General features: G+C 39.6%; 1 protein-coding gene across 1 annotated transcript in view; it reads right to left on the minus strand.

The window, feature by feature from the left end:
* Positions 1-14,643: 14,643 nt before the first annotated feature.
* Positions 14,644-17,806, minus strand: part of AMD1 (adenosylmethionine decarboxylase 1) — a 48,892-nt gene continuing 45,729 nt past the window's right edge. The window contains exons 8-9 of the mRNA XM_073576005.1: positions 17,596-17,751; positions 14,644-17,475 (exon numbers count right to left, since the gene is read on the minus strand). Coding sequence (XP_073432106.1) covers positions 17,338-17,475; positions 17,596-17,751 — 294 coding nt within the window. The 3' untranslated portion in view covers positions 14,644-17,337. The remainder of the gene's footprint in view (positions 17,476-17,595; positions 17,752-17,806) is intronic.

Raw genomic sequence — 17,806 nt, forward strand, 5'->3', positions numbered from 1 at the left:
GCTTTTCCAATATGAGCATAGTTTACTGCATTCCCAGAACATGTTCCTTAAATGCGCATCTTCTGCTCGAAGTCTAGGACAGTCTGTGTCTGAACGAACCCCTATCTTAAAAATGAAGCTTGGCGTTCTATACACCCTGTGTATGAGATGTATCTGCGAGAGTCTCTGAGACTCACACGGGGACAGTCTGGGAACCTGCTCCAAATACCTCTTTCCATTGTTCTACTGTCATCTGTCCCACATCTGATTCCCATTTTAACCTTGCTGTCCAATTATGGCCATCAGTACGAGACTGCAACATCTGGTGATATATTCTAAAGATTAATTAGACCAGTCGTATACTTTGCAGATGCGAATGACTCAAGTGCATAGCTTTTTTGAATTTCGGGTGCAGTAATACCAAACTGGGACCGGAAAGCATGCCTCAGTTGTAGGTATTCAAAGAAGGAAGCATTAGGAAGCCCATAATCTTGTGGGGAGTTTACTGAAGCTTTTAAGTGTTCCATTTTCTAGTATATTGTCCATAGTATGTATTCCCTTCAGCTCCCACCCTCGAAACCCCTTTAACTTGTCAAACTCCGCTAATTTATGATTGTGTCATATTGGGGTAAGTTTGGAGTATCCAGTAATTCCCAGCAATCTCTTTCCCCTATCCTACACCTTGTATATTAACGCCATAGTTGGCCACTCTCCATCCAAGCAGCTCGCACCCCCTTCCAATATGTGAATAGGTGAAAAATATTTTTTGTCATGTAAAACAAGTCTTCCCGCTTTGCCCATACTCTCCCCCTTTTTCTAGCCATGAAAATGCTGCATCTGTGATGCTATAAAGTACATCCATGGATTTGGTATCGCCCGCCCACCCTCTGTTTATCCCTCTGAAGAGTAAGTAGTTTAATTCTTGCACCAAATTAGTTCTCTAAACATTGACTGCAATTTACGGAATATAGGGGGAGGAATCCAATGTGGAGAGTTGTGTAGCATGCATAGCAATTGTGGCATTAGAATCATTTTAATGAGATTTCCTCTATTACCGATAGCGGGAGTTTGCACCATGCATTGATTTTAGACCTGAATCTCTAACAAGGGGTTAATGTTTAGCATTATATAATCTTTTATATGTACATCAATCACTACTCCACGATATTTACATTTTTCTGCCACCTGAATCTGTGTATCTGATATTCTGTGGGGGGAGAGGATCCACTGGTAAGAGTGATGATTTTTCCCATTTAATTGACAATCCTGACCAACAACCAAATTCTTTAATTTCCGCCATTATTGGGCCTAAAGATGTCTCTATATCCCCCACATACAACAGCATATCATCAGCATATGTTGGAGGTGATTTCCCGTCCTGAATATTTCCTATATAATCAATAACTCAAGTTTGGGAGAATGACAAAGATATTTAATGACAAGTAAAATAAGATAGTAATAAGACAATTCAAGCAATAATGTAACAATAAAACCTTTCTTCAATGTCCTAGAATTAGATAAATACCAATACAAATATCTATGTAATACAAGTATACTTAGCAATGGTTCTTCATGGCAATAATGAGAGAGAGAGAGATTGCCTTGATTCTTCCTCCATTTATACCCAGATTTCACATTCACACACACATACAACCCATGACTCCACCCTTCCGATATCTTCTGTGGCAAATGTCCAATCATCTTCCGTTAGTATGAGAAATTATGATTGTAGTGGTCATCGTCTTCCCCTTGATGGCGTCCTTGGATTTTAGGATAAAGTCCTGGTGTCAAAAGGCCTGAGGGCATTCAGTTTGAACATACAGTAGACCTTCCCACGTAACAGGTACGCATTCTTGTATCTGGTTTATCTCATGAATAGATACCTGGAATTATTCAGCTCTCATAAATTCAATATATAGTTCAGTGATTCCTATGATACATACATTGTCCATGTTGTCTTCCAACAGCATATAAACTTACTTTTTCCTCTATATCATTACATCTAAAACCTACAAAGTTGCTTGCATCCCTCAATCTACATTCCAATGGCTTCATCACAATAGCAAACAGGAGGGGCGAAAGCGGGCAACCTTAGCGCGTGCCCCTACCCAAGGTAAATGTACTTGATATATGTCCATTAACCTTCAACCTAGCCGTTGGTGACCAATACAGTAATTTGACCCAATTTATAAATTTCAAGCCAAATTCCATTTTACTCATGACTTCCCATAGATAATTCCACTCGACACTGTCGAAAGCCTTTGCAAGCGTCGAGTGACTTTATTGCTCTATGCCCCATTTCTGCACTACACAAATGCGTGTTAGGATATAAACATCTAATTTTGAAAGCCGTGGATCTATTTGGCATAAAATCTGTTTGATCTTCATGTATTATCTCCATTATTATTTTACTAAGTCTCATGGCTAATACTTTAGTAAATAGTTTTATGTCTACAGGGAGAAGAGATATTGGTCTATAGTAATCCAGACATTTTTTTCCTGGCTTTAACAGAATAATTGCTTCATTCATTGAAGCAGGCAATCTCCCAACTATTGTTGCTCCAACACCCCCAACAATCTGGGAAGTAAAATCTCCTTATATTCTTTATAAAATTCTCCAGGGAGCCCATCAGAACCCAGGGCCTTTTCATTTTGGACATTACTCCATGTCTCCTCCAGAGTCAATGGTTGATCCAGGCATCCGCTAGCCTCTAGAGACAGTTTAGGCAGCTTTACCCCTGCCCAGTATGTAGATATTTCTTCCTCCCTTGCTGCAGATCTGGTTTCTCCATAGTATTGACTTAAGGCTGTTAAAATATCCGAGGTGTCAGTGAGTATATTGCCCTCTCTCGATAAAAGTCTAACTATATGCGATGATCCCTCCTGCTCCTTAATTATTGATGTCAACAGGTATCCCGCACTCTCCCATTCAATGAAATAGCATTTCTTTATGAACATATGCCTCTGTGAGGAAAGTGCTAGTAGGTGATCCGCCATACTTTTTTGGGCCATTTCCCACTGTAGTCTGTTGTCATCAGACACATTTTCTCTATAAATCACCTCCTGTGACATGACCTCTTGTTGCAATTCCTGAGATTTCTCTCTGGTTTTAGTTCTTATTTTGCTAATTTTCCTTATACAAATAACCCGCACATAGGCCTTCATTGTATCCCATATCGTATTGTCCTTTGCTGTCCCATCATTTATTTAAATAATTCCCGGATCAAATCCGACATGGAGCCTTTAAAAGACTGCAACTAATATGGGTGCAGGCACCATACAGACCTTCCCCACAGGATGCTGTCCCTCACCTGTAGGTGTATCAGTAATGGTCCGAAATATTTCTGAAGAAATTCTATTGACTTAATATATCTCAGAATGGCTTCATTCCCGATAGCCAGATCTATGCGGGATAACAAATGGTGGGAAGAGGAATAGCAAGAGAATTGTTTGACTCCTGGATGACCTACATGCCTGAGATCCAGCAATCCCGCTTCCAATAGTAGGTAATGCAGAGATGTTAGCCTGATGTTTTGGGGGATAGTGCCCACATGAAGCCAATACAGATGCAGATATGCATTCAAATCTCCCACCACAGTAACAGGAAAATCTTTTGTTAAAAGAAAGGATTAACTTCAGCACCTCTGAGGAGTAAGGAGGGGGATGTACAAAACTACTATAATTATTTTTGTATTTTAAATTACAGAAGCAATACAGTACATATATATCTACCATTTGCATCAATTTTTGTTGCTTGCCCCATAAATGGGATATAATTGTGTGCTAATACTCTGACTCCCCTACCTAGCATGAGACAAATAGACTGAATGAAATGCTTTCCCCACCCACGCCCTTTTCATTAAATGTAATCTGTCATTTGTTATATGTGTTTCTGCTAGGCAGACTATACCAGGCTAGTATTGGCATAACCATTCAAACACCGCACCCTTCTTCACGGGCTCTCCCAGTCCACAATATTAACTAGACATGCCATTCCCACATATAAAGATTATACATATCAGCAAAAATCCAGACTCTCAATTGAATGCTCCCATTAAGTGTGTCCCTTTTCTTACCCTTTCCTGATGATTAGTAATGTCTCTAGTGTGTTTTTACAACCATAACTAGAACCATACAACTTAAAATTAACCTAAAACCTCCCAGTGAAAGGTAGGGCTATTAGGTAGCCTCAGTTTGGAAAACATAACAGTTACCATTTACCTCAAGGCATAATCTGAACAGTCAAGCGCATCCCTCCAAATTCAAGGGATCTAAACATCACACCAGCGCCGAACTAGCCGTTTCTCATAAGTGTTGTAAGCAAAAGAGAACAAGCATGTTGGCATGAACATGAGACCAGTGTCCCTCTTTTCACAAAACTCTTCCCTGTCTCTTTTCATGGCTCAGGAACCTTTCGCTAGTGTCCATCCAAGCCATCGCCACTTTGGGATTGTAAAATATCTGAACTTTTCCTGCCACAGCCATTCTGAGACGTGCTGGATATAGCTTGCAATATTAGATTTGTTTTTCATGCAGTCTCCTTTTTCTGTCCAAAAATTGGGCCCTCTTCCTCTGCACCTCCGCCGAAAAATCCAGATACAACCCCTGGCAAAAATAATGGAATTTTGGAGGATGTTCATTCAGTTGTTTAATTTTGAAGAAAAAAAGCAGATCACAGACATGGCACAAAACTAAAGTCAAATCATATGCCAACTTTCTGGCTTTAAGAAACAATAAAAGAAATCAAGAACAAAAAATGTGGTAGTCGGCAATGTTTACTTTTTTAAACCAAGCATAGGGTAAAAATTATGGAATCACTCAATTCTGAGGGAAAAAATAATGGAATCATGAAAAACAAACCAACAAGAAAACACTCCAACACATCACTAGTATTTTGTTGCACCACCTCTGGCTTTTATAACAGCTTGCAGTCTCTGAGGCATGGACTTAATGAGTGTCAAACAGCACTCTTCATCAGTCTGGCTCCAACTTTCTCTGATTGCTGTTGCCAGATCAGCTTTGCAGGTTGGAGCCTTGTCATGGACCATTTTCTTCAACTTCCACCAAAGATTTTCAATTGGATTGAGATCCGGACTATGTGCAGGCCATTACATCGACCTTATGTGTCTTTTTTCAAGGAATGTTTGCTCAGTTTTTGCTCTATGGCAGGATGCATTACCATCTTGAAAAATGATTTAATCATCCCCAAACATCCTTTCAATTGATGGGATAAGAAAAGTGTCCAAAACATCAACCTAAACTTGTGCATTTATTGAAGATGTATTGACAGCCATCTCCCCAGTGCCTTTACCTGACATGCAGCCCCATATCATCAATGACTGTGGAAATTTGCATGTTCTCTTCAGGCAGTCATCTTTATAAATCTCAATGGAACGGCACAAAACAAAAGTTCCAGCATCATCACCTTGCCCAATGCAGATTTGCGATTCCTCACTGAATATGACTTTCATCCAGTCATCCACAGTCCACGATTGCTTTTCCTTAGCCCATTGTAACCTTGTTTTTTTCTGTTTCGGTGTTAATGATGGCTTTCATTTAGCTTTTCGGTATGTAATCCCATTTCCTTTAGGCGGTTTCTTACAGTTCGGTCACAGACGTTGACTCTAGTTTCCTCATTTGTTTTGTTGTGCATTTCCTGTTTTGGAGACATATTGCTTTAAGTTTCCGGTCTTGATGCTTTGAGTCTTCCTTGGTCTACCAGTATGTTTGCCTTTAACAACCTTCCCATGTTGTTTGTATTTGGTCCAGATTTTAGACACAGCTGACTGTGAACAACCAACTTCTTTTGCAACATTGCATGATGATTTACCCTCTTTTAAGAGTTTGATAATCCTCTCCTTTGTTTCAATTGACATCTCTCGTGTTGGAGCCATGATTCATGTCAGTTCACTTAGTGTAACAGCTCTCAAAGGTGTGCTCACTCCTTTTTAGATGCTGACTAACGAGCAGATCTAATTTGATGCAGGTTAGTTTTAGGAATGAAAATTTACAGTGTGATTCCATAATTTTTCCCCTCTGCTTGGTTTAAAAAAGTAACCATTACTGACTACCACATTTTTTGATCTTGATTTATTTTAGTGCTTCTTAAAGCCAGAAAGTTGCCATTTGAATTGACGTTAGTTTTGTGCCATGTCTGTGATCTGCTTCTTTTCTACAAATTTAAGCAAGTGAATGAACATCCTCCAAGACCGGTGATTCCATAATTTTTGCCAGGGGTTGTATATGGACACATTGGATCTGTTGATGGTTAGAGACATATGGGTTTATGGGTTTCATTTTACTAGGACGAGGAGGAGCGGCAGGTGGTCGTGCGGGGAGTCTGTGCGTGCATTCTAAGGCAAAGAAGAGGGACATGGCCTCCCAGCCAAACATATCCAGAAACCATGCTTCAAAATAGATGACTGGGTCCAGCCCTGCACCTTTTCTGGCACCCCCACAATGCGCAGGTTATTACGCCTTGACCTATTTTCAAGGTCATCCACTTTATTAGGAAGCATATTAATATTTTGCTTATGAATTTTAGCCTCCTTCTGTACACCAGGAACAATGTGCTCCACTTCAACTCTTTTCTTCACTTCCTCCATTCTTTCATTAAATTTGTGCATGTCTTGTTTGAAGTGATTAATGTCATCCACTTGCAACCTGAGAGACTCTATAGAGGAGCTTCAACCACTTATATACACATAGCTGTGTATATGTCCCAGAGGGAAGGCTCCTTTTCTCCCTCCTGTGTTATAGACACAGCTCATTCCTCTGACTTTTCTTTGGAACCTCCACCTGATGAAGATGGGTTACTGTTGAAACATGTTGTGGTAAACTTTGAACTTATTGTCCTGGTCTTACTCCTGTACTCCTTTGACCGCATTCACTTTTGGTTCACAATCATCCTCTTTGAAGGCATATGGCTGGAGCTGCGGTGGACCTGCACTTTAAATCACCTTCCTGGCCACATCTACAGTGCTCCTGCTCGACCGCAATTTTTTATCACTCTTTTCTTTGGAACAAGCTGTCTCTCTCAATTGTCTCTGAGTGAGGGTGAAATCATAGAGAGCGATGTGGGAAAAGCAAATGTTTTAAACACTTTTTTCTCAACAGTGTTCACACAGGAAAAGGATTTGCCAGGGGAAATGCAGAGTGATAAATGTAAACTCCCCATTCAGTATTACCTGCCTAACCCAGGAAGACGTGCAGAACCGCCTTAGTAAGATTAAAATTGACAAATCACCAGGCCCTGATGGCATTCACCCTCGGGTATTAAGGGAGTTAAGGAATAGAGGCCTGTCTCACATTACTTATATTTAAAGACTCTATAGAAAGAGAGTCTGTTCCTTTTGATTGGCGGCAAGCAAATGTGGTACCAATATTCAAAAAGGGGTGTAAAAGGGAACCTGGAAACTATAGGCCGGTAAGCTTAACATCTGTTGTGGGTAAAATCTTTGAAGGGTTTCTAAGGGATACCATTATGGAATATCTCAATGTTAATAAATGTTTAACTCCATATCAACATGGATTTATGAAGGATCGCTCCTGTCAAACTAACCTGATCAGCTTCTATGAGGATGTAAGCTCTCAAATGGACCAAGGAGAATGATTGGATGTCATTTATCTCGACTTCTCTAAAGCATTTGACACTGTCCCACATAAAAGATTGGTAACAAAATAGACACCAAAATAGGAGAATAACAGAATATTGTACCAATATTTACATAATAAAAATAATATAGAATCAAATAATACACATATTAAATTACTCCTTGTATGTCATAAATTTGAATGGAAACCATTCGATACTATAGTAAGAACAAACCACTATGTGTGGACAATCCAAAGAATATATAAAGACAATGGGACTAGAATATGTATAAAAATTTATTTAATCTTTAATAAATCCAAATTAGGCAATCATAAAATTATGTAAAAACAAGTGCCAAATGGCATACCGAAAAAGAATTATACAATCACAATATACATGAATATAATGTGATATGGAGATATACTATTACATTACTATACATCTTATTTGACAGTCCTCATGAGTGATTATATTCATGTATATTGTGATTGTATAATTCTTTTTCGGTATGCCATTTGGCACTTGTTTTTACATAATTTTATGATTGCCTAATTTGGATTTATTAAAGATTAAATAAATTTTTATACATATTCTAGTCCCATTGTCTTTATATATTCTTTGGATTGTCCACACATAGTGGTTTGTTCTCACATAAAAGATTGGTAAGTAAGATGAGAAAGCTTGGGCTAGGGGAAAATGTGTGTAGACGGGTAGGTAACTGGCTTAGTGATAGAAAACAAAGAGTGGTTATTAATGGTGCATACTCAGATTGGGCCAGGGTTACTAGTGGGGTACCACAGCGTTCTGTATTGGGTCCCCTACTATTTAATATTATTAATGATCTAGTGGATGGCTTACACAGTAAAATATCAGTATTTGCAGATGATACAAAACTATGTAAGGTAGTTAACACAAAGGAGGACAGTTTGCAACTACAGACAGATTTGAGTAAATTGGAGAATTGGGCTGAAAAATGGCATACCGAAAAAGAATTATACAATCACAATATACATGAATATAATCACTCATGAGGACTGTCAAATAAGATGTATAGTAATGTAATAGTATATCTCCATATCACACACAGATATTTAAAAGGGATTAAGTGCATAAAGGTATAAACAATATGTGAACTAAAAATTATATGTAACCGATTAACACATACCACAGCAGAGTGATTCTACCCACAATTAGGTTATAAAAAAGTCAATGTTACTAATATGCCATGGTGGTGAACAAACCTATAACACAGTGTATAACCATATAATAATACTCAAAACTGTGTGAACCAATATAAATTCCCCATTCAGTATTACCTGCCTAACCCAGGAAGACGTGCAGAACCGCCTTAGTAAGATTAAAATTGACGAAGGACGCTGGTTCCGAAACGCGCGTCGGGGAGTGCCGGGCATTACCTTGAGGCTGTCTCCACACTACGGGTATGCAACATTTATATTGGTTCACACAGTTTTGAGTATTATTATATGGTTATACACTGTGTTATAGGTTTGTTCACCACCATGGCATATTAGTAACATTGACTTTTTTATAACCTAATTGTGGGTAGAATCACTCTGCTGTGGTATGTGTTAATCGGTTACATATAATTTTTAGTTCACATATTGTTTATACCTTTATGCACTTAATCCCTTTTAAATATCTGTGTGTGATATGGAGATATACTATTACATTACTATACATCTTATTTGACAGTCCTCATGAGTGATTATATTCATGTATATTGTGATTGTATAATTCTTTTTCGGTATGCCATTTGGCACTTGTTTTTACATAATTTTATGATTGCCTAATTTGGATTTATTAAAGATTAAATAAATTTTTATACATATTCTAGTCCCATTGTCTTTATATATTCTTTGGATTGTCCACACATAGTGGTTTGTTCTCACATAAAAGATTGGTAAGTAAGATGAGAAAGCTTGGGCTAGGGGAAAATGTGTGTAGACGGGTAGGTAACTGGCTTAGTGATAGAAAACAAAGAGTGGTTATTAATGGTGCATACTCAGATTGGGCCAGGGTTACTAGTGGGGTACCACAGCGTTCTGTATTGGGTCCCCTACTATTTAATATTATTAATGATCTAGTGGATGGCTTACACAGTAAAATATCAGTATTTGCAGATGATACAAAACTATGTAAGGTAGTTAACACAAAGGAGGACAGTTTGCAACTACAGACAGATTTGAGTAAATTGGAGAATTGGGCTGAAAAATGGCAAATGAGGTTTAACACAGATAAGTGTAAGGTTATGCACATGGGAAGGAGAAACAGATGCTACAATTACTAAATGGGAAACTACTGGGGATATCAGACATAGAAAAATACTTAGGCATCTTAGTCAATAAGAAGTTAAATTGGAGTGCTCAGTGTCAGTCAGCTGCCACCAAAGCAAATAGGGTCATGGGATACATTAGAAGAGGTCTGGGGACACGAGATGAAAACATAATTCTCCCTCTGTACAAATCACTCGTCAGACCACACTTGGAATATTGTGTGCAATTTTGGACGCCGGTGCTCAAGAAAGACATTACTGAACTTGAAAGGGTTCAAAGGCGGGCTACTAAAATGATAAATGGAGTTGGTTCACTACAATACCCAGAAAGGTTATCAAAATTAGGTCTATTTACTCTAGAAAAGAGAAGACTTAGGGGAGACTTAATATATATGTACAAGTATATCAGAGGGCAATACAGAGATCTCTCCAATGAACTGTTTGTACCAAGGACTGTGACAAGAACAAGGGGGCATTCTCTTCGTTTGGAGGAAAGACAATTTCTGCACCAGCATAGAATCGGGTTCTTCACGGTAAGAGCAGTGAGGCTCTGGAATTCTCTTCCTGAGGAAGTGGTGATGGCCAATTCACAGAATGAATTTAAGAAAGGAAAGGATGCTTTTCTTGTGAGTAACAGTATAGGTTACGTATAACATATTATAGGTAGATGGCTGACCCAGCTTAGGGGGAAGGAATTTTTTTCCCTATGGAGAAAATTGGCTTCTACTCTGCGGGTTTTTTGCCTTCCCCAGGATCAACAATGCAGAACAGCTGCACTAAAAATAGGCTGAACTAGATGGATATAAGGTCTTCCTTCAGCCTTCAAAACTATGTTACTACGTTACCTCTCAGGACTGCTGTGAGGAGGTGCCATCTTACCTGCCACAGAGGTCTCTTTCCTTCTGTGCTTTACTGTGTCATCTGTCACAGATATTTACAAAAGATCTGTTTACTCCCTACACCTTGGGATAGCAGTGGTCTTTGGTATGCAGCGTGCACTGGTCCGAAAGCTTGATTACAACAGGATTCCTTGCTTCAGATGAGCTTCACATGTCCTCCAGGACACGCTCCGCCCCCCCCTCCTGTTGACAATTTCCCATTACTGATACAGGAGATGGCAGCTGCTGATGTAAAATACTGACCAGTGTAATGCATTGCAGTACATGGGAATTGCAAAGCATTATACCAGTGATCAGAATCCAAGGGGTAACGCTTTCTCCTTGCGGAGAGTGACATGTCAAGCATTCCGAGATGAGAATTTTAAACCCCAATACTACTGTGGGAAATATGCAAAATGTCTCTTCAGAGAGGAAGAGGTCTAGAACTCTAGTGTCACCTATAGCATGCAGAGATTGCAGCTTAAAAGTCTCCTTATCTTGGCATGCTTGACATGTCACTCTCAGCAAGGAGAAACATTACCCACTTGGATCCCTGTTAGATGCTTCTCACCCAGCCGAACCAGATCTCGCACGTTGCACTGATGAAGGGCAGTACCCTGAAACACAGGTGTCTACAAATTGAGATTCTGATTTTGGCTTTATCCCAAGTCATGTGACCAAGTGTTATGCGAGGCTTAGGTCGAAGGAGGCTGACAAAACCCGGGCCCCTGCGGAGTCCCTCAAACTAGGGAAAACCCTGTCTGACCCTCAACCCAGGGTTTTTGCTAATGGTGCAAATGCCTGAGCCTCCAGCCTCTCCTTATCTCCTGCTCAGCCCTAAGCTGAACCCTCCACCCAGTGAGTTGTCAAACCACCAAAACCCACACAGTAATGACAGACGGAGAACTCAAACCACACCGCGCCGCAACCACACAGGACAATACTATAATGTGAACAGGGCAAAACAAAGCACAAATATAGGAAGACGAAAAGGTAACAACGGATCATACGACACCAGCTATGAATTTCTCTCTCCAACACCTCCACTCCAGACCGGAACCACTTGGCACAAAACACAAGCTATAATCGGCGACGCCCACAGGCCAGCACGACTATTTAAAGACCGTGGGCGTGACCAAACATCCCACCTGATTTCCAGCTAGATTAACCCCAGATAACCTGAGTAAAATCAAGCCGGCGCCACTGAGGCTATAGTGGACGGAGATGGAACTACCGCTGCCTGCCGGACGCTGTGGTGTGAACAGCGTCCGACATGACACAAAGCTCATTAAAGGGAATCTGTCACCCCATTTTTCACCTATCAGCTGCCGACACAGCCATCAGGGGCTTATCTACAGCATTCTGTAATGCTGTAGATAAGCCCCCGATGTAACCTGAAAGAAAAATTAGTTATATTATACTCACCCAGGGGCGGTCCGGTTTCGGTCCGATGGGTGTCGCAGTCCGGTCGGTGACGTTCTCTTCTTTGGGGCCTGTCGCGGCTCCTGCGCATGCGCACTGCTCTGCCCTGTTGAGGGCAGAGCAGAATACTGCAGTGCGCAGGCACCAGACCTCTCCCGGCACCTGCGCACTGCAGGACTCTGCTCTCAACAGGGCAGAGCAGTGACCCTGCGCAGGAGCCACAACAGGCAGCAAAGAAGAGGACGTCACTGTTATCAGATGGGATGCGCCGGACCGCAACACCCATCGGACCAAGACCGGACCGCCCCCCCCCCCCGGTGAGTATAATCCAACTCTTTCTTATCTTTCAGGTTACATCTGGGGCTTATCTACAGCATTACTGAATGCTGCAGATAAGCCCCTGATGGCTGTGCCAGCAGCTGATAGGGGAAAAATGGGGTGACAGATTCCCTTTAAAGGGTCAACATTTACTTTTAGGATTGACACTTTCTATAGGTGGCACTGGAGTTCTAGTCATTCAGTGATCCCATAGAGGGAAGTTATAAAATATATATATATATATATATATATATATATATATATATATATATATATATATATATATATATAGTAAAATGGTCAAAATATTTTACTACATCACATGATGTATATTTACGGTATGTCGTGTCCCTGCTATTGATGCAGGCTCACATGGCGAGCCTGCATCTTTCCCCAAACGACAGCTGTTTTGTATTGGTTTTACCACATCATGTCACACTTTTTGTATATTTTTATAATCATTGCCTACTTTTCATATTAAGGGCTTATTCTGATATGGTGCGTTCTTGGTGAGATTTTTCACCGAAGCCTACCGCAGGGAAATCCGTGGGAAAGTGTGGAGACTCCCGCACAACACCAACGTTTTCTGACAGCCCACTTTTGCCGCCACCACCACCTTCCTGCCTCATGCAACCCTGGCTCCACTGCAGGCGCCATCCCCCCCCCCACGTCTTCGCGTTTTTGCGCGTTTTTTTCCGGAGCGCTTTCAAAACGCATTGAACAAGCCAGAAACGCGGAAAAATCCGCAAAATTAATGAGCATGCTGAGTTTTTTCGCGGTAAAAAACGCATCAATGTGCACAAAAAGTGCAAAATGAATAGAAATGACTGGGAAGCTTATTTTTAGCGGTTTTATAGTGAAACCCGCTAAAAAAAGCTGTGTGTGAACACAGCCTAAGACGTACCCACATTTTCCTCCCAAATTTGAGGGGAAAAAAGTGCATCTTATAATCCGAAAAATACGGTATATTCCATGCCTTGGAAATAGAGGTGAATATACTATACATTCAATTTAAAGAGCCCAATAACCAGTTTAGTAGCGAAAACAGCCTTTGTCTCGTACCAGTCGTAAGTCAACTACGTTATTGTCCTTACGAATGGAGGCACCGAAGTGCTAGTTTTTTGACAAGAAAGGAAAGTGGTGGGATCGCTGCAAGATTCCCAGACTGTACCCCAACATGGGGTATCAGCGTTTTTAGAGGAAATTGAACAATTTTGGGGGTTTATTTTCTCCTGCTAGCCTCGTGAAAATGAAAAATTTGGAGCTGAAACATATGTGGGAAATTTTTTTTATTTTGTACATGGCTTTATTTCCTTTGAATCACCTAAAAGGGTTAATAAACTGAGCACTTTGAGGTGCGCAGTTTTTAAAATAATGTCACTTTTGGGTATTTGTCACATAGGTCTCTCAAAGTGACTCAAATGTGATGTGGTCCCTGAAAAAAAAAAAAATTAAACTTAAATCTTAACTTCCCAACAAAAAAAATTATGTTTGAAGAATGATGCAGATGTTAATGTGTCATGCAGTAAATAGTTAGCAACAATTTTGTGTAGTATATTTATGGCTATAAAAATTCATAGTTTAATGATTGCAAAATTTTGATATTTTCACAAACAAATTTTATCAAGCTAAAGTTTTAGCTAACATGAAGTACAATATGTCACAAAAAAAAAATCTCTGAATAAAAAGGATATGTTGAAACATTCCAGTGTTATTACCACAAAGTGACACTGGTCAGAATCCAAAAATGTGGCTTAGTTAGGAAGGGGAAAATAGGTTTGAAGAGGTTAGATATTTAAGTCTATGGTAAACAGATAACGGAAGGTCATACTATGTTATTTGGGAATTATTTTTTTTTCCAAGCACCGCACATGCCCAGAACACCATGTAATCAGAGATCTTTAGTGAAAACAGACGTATAAAGGAAATCAAAGTGAATATCCATTGTTGCGCCATTTGTAATGGATCCAGTTTCTCTTAATACTGAATCTGCTACATACAAGTGTCAACCAGAGATGTAAGCAGAGCCTTATGCCACATCTTAAGTTGGCAGTCGATGTGTCCCATACTTACAAGAAAGAGGACTGATACAGGAGTTTTCCTGATGTAGAGAAATTGTCATCATTTACCAGTGTCCACAATAGATCACACAAGACAAGTCATGATTTATGCATATTTATTGAAGCATTTAGGTCTGAGGTACAGATATTTTCAGTACAGTTCAATTAAGCAAAATCTAACAACGTAGAGAAAAATAGGAAGCCACGTTTTTCCTCTCAGTGAACTAGAGAACCTAAAAATGCAATTAACTCTCCCAATGTTTTAAAACAGGTCATCCATATATATTACTATGCATTATTGTAAGGTATTTTATAGGTATAATTTAGACATAATAAGCCTACAATTGACCAACATAACCTGTTTCACCCAAATCACATTCAAATAAGATGGCCCCTCAATATGCCAAATACCCCCCCCATTGAGCCAAGCTTAATATAAAAACTGAAGCCTGGACAGAGACTTTCACAGGTCAGGTTATATTAAAAACAAGAGTGGACAGCCATTGTTTCATGAATTGGTCCTCACAAGATGAGCTCCAATTGAAGAACACTATTCACTGTTGACTCCTTGCGTGAAGCTTCACATTTACAGATGTATAAAGTGGAGATTTGCTGCCTGACCTATAATCTTCTGAAAGTTGCTCCTCAGCGCCTGGTGACACATTTTCTCAGTTTCTGTAATTTAACAAAATACCATTTAATTTGCTGCTTTGCCATTATTTTTTTTAGAAACTCTCCCGACCCTTCTGATGCAGCCGCACAAGCTAATGGTGTAGTAACTATGCAGCCTAAAGTTTTTTGTACAAAGGGGAAAATTTAGTAATGTATTTTTGGTGGTTTCTAATGTATTTAAAAATGACATTTAGGCCAAACTCTCCACTGCATCTAAAGTGTACAAATGTAATGGAAAAAAATACAAGTTCCTCCCTCTATACATGCCGGAACACCCGAATATAACCCAATAACTGCTCATCTGTGTATTATGACCAGTACAGGATTCCCCTGTAAACTAGTAGTAGACATCATGAGATTTGTAGAACAGAGCTGGTCAAATTTCATGGAAGAGCTCCAATAATTCTGGCAAAAAATTGAGGCTGCAATTTGTCATCAGATGCCGAGGGTCAACCGTCATTTTGCCAAGTCTGCACAACAGTAATTAAGTTCTAAAGAACATGAATGTCTCAATGCATTGATTTCAAACGAAGCATAGTTTAACACTATAAAAGTAATGTATATACTGTAATATATGAAAGGTACAATGATGCAACATATCCAGAAAGGATGGTACATAGACACAGAAAAGGAAACAATTGCTATTTTACAGCTCCACATTTCTGAATGTCTGCCCTGTACACCATGATTGACCATTAGTAATTCCCATAGTCTCACCAACTCTCCATGTTGTAACTGATATATAGTAAAGAGCCGGCAGTACACATTTACACAAGAAGAGCAGATGAGGTCACCGCACTGTTACATACAGAAGAGTCGTCACATGCAGAGTGTCACAGGGATACACGATGAAAAGATAACTTATGCCTGATGGGAGATCCGGCAGGTTTGTAGTATATTAACGCACAATGCAAACTGGCAGTTACTGTGAGATTTACAGAGAATGATGTAGGTCAATACTGCTGAAGAAATGGCAGTGTCCTCTGACTACATGGCTTCAAGTCACCTGCAACCAATGCAAATATACAGTACAAATCAAATAAGCATGTGAAAAGGAAAATTTAAACGGAGCCTGTCAGTAACGTTTGCACTAGGCAAGCAGGGAAAGCACGACATGTCATTCCTCTCGCCTCTATGTGGTCCACCGCAAAATATATTATATTAGCTATTCAGGTGCACCGGTCGGCATATCGGTTGACTTGCATACCTCAGGTCATCTTTTCTCTACCAGTGCCGCCCACTTCTTGTTTGACCGTAGAAAGCAAAGGTGACATTTTGCAGTAGAGCCTCGGTCTTCACTGTCAAGACGAAGAAAGCCGCGCTGGCAGAGAAGAGTGAAGCGGACCTGAGAATTGCAAGTTTACTAATAAGCCTAATCAGTGCACTTGCAAACCTAAAATTTTGATGCAAGTGAGCACCAAATAGTGATGAAATAAGTATCCATGGACATGTTTTACACCGCCTTGTCCTGTACTCTCTTGGCTAGCCTAAGGGAAATGTTATTGATAGATTCCCCTTAACAGAACGTGTTTTAAAAAAGGTCCCAAATTAGAGAATTTAAAAAGCAAAAAAATCAGAGTAAATGTTAATCATCGACATAATTGAAAACTAAACTATGCACAATATAAATTTTATTTGTGAAAAACAACTTCCATAGAGCCAGAAAATATTGTCCAGTGATGAATCGACACACGTGATCCTGTAATTCACAAAACATGGTATTGATCCTACAAACATGAGCTAGTGTGGACGAAAACCTTGTCTGTGTGGAATTTTTGGTGACACCTGTAGAAAAACTATGCTGTGGGTTGACCTAGGTGCATTTTTACAAGAATTATAGAATCTAGCACAGTATGTGTTTAACTTTTCTACATGCACTTCAATTTCACAGCAAGAGTGGCATTGAATATCTACACACAGGAGAGAGCATTCATGCAAGTTATCTAACTCCTTGATATAATAATGGATACAATTCAAACTCATACTAGGATTATATTCAGGGCTCCCTGTAACTAGAAGGTGATGGTAGTGGAAACCATAGGCCCTGGCGACATTAGCTAGCAAGCACCCACCACCTTTTTCATTTGATTTCTTTTTGCGTTTTTTTCTCATATTTTCTAATCAACTCTCCTGCAGTTGGATCTTTGCAAAACTGGTGAAAACAAAATTGTAATCGTTGAACTGAGCAAACTGGCGATCAAGTTTCTTGAAGCCTTCAATCTTCTGAGCACAAGTGAATGCTGTGCGACATTTGGAACTCTAAAGACAAAGCATAGACAGTTTGTTAGAAAAGCTCACAGTTGTATATACCACTTATTACTGAGAGACTGAACAGTGACAAGCTCAAATAACCACCCCACTTCAGAGAAAAATCTTTACCTGATTAACAAAAAGGGTGGTCACAAATTTCCTTGGCTTAAAAACATCTACAACTTTACTAATGAGGTCATCATAAGTAGTTTGCGATACATTAGTTTCAAAGCTAACATAGGAAAATTCTGGCTCTGGAGTGATGTGAATGGTCCAGTAAGTTCCCTGAAATGAAAAAAATAAAATTAGGCACTGCACTTTTAAAGTTGGAAATAAAACA

Source organism: Dendrobates tinctorius, unplaced genomic scaffold, assembly GCF_039654945.1.
Source record: "Dendrobates tinctorius isolate UK_male_01 unplaced genomic scaffold, ASM3965494v1 ptg000046l, whole genome shotgun sequence".
NCBI lineage: Eukaryota > Metazoa > Chordata > Amphibia > Anura > Dendrobatidae > Dendrobates > Dendrobates tinctorius.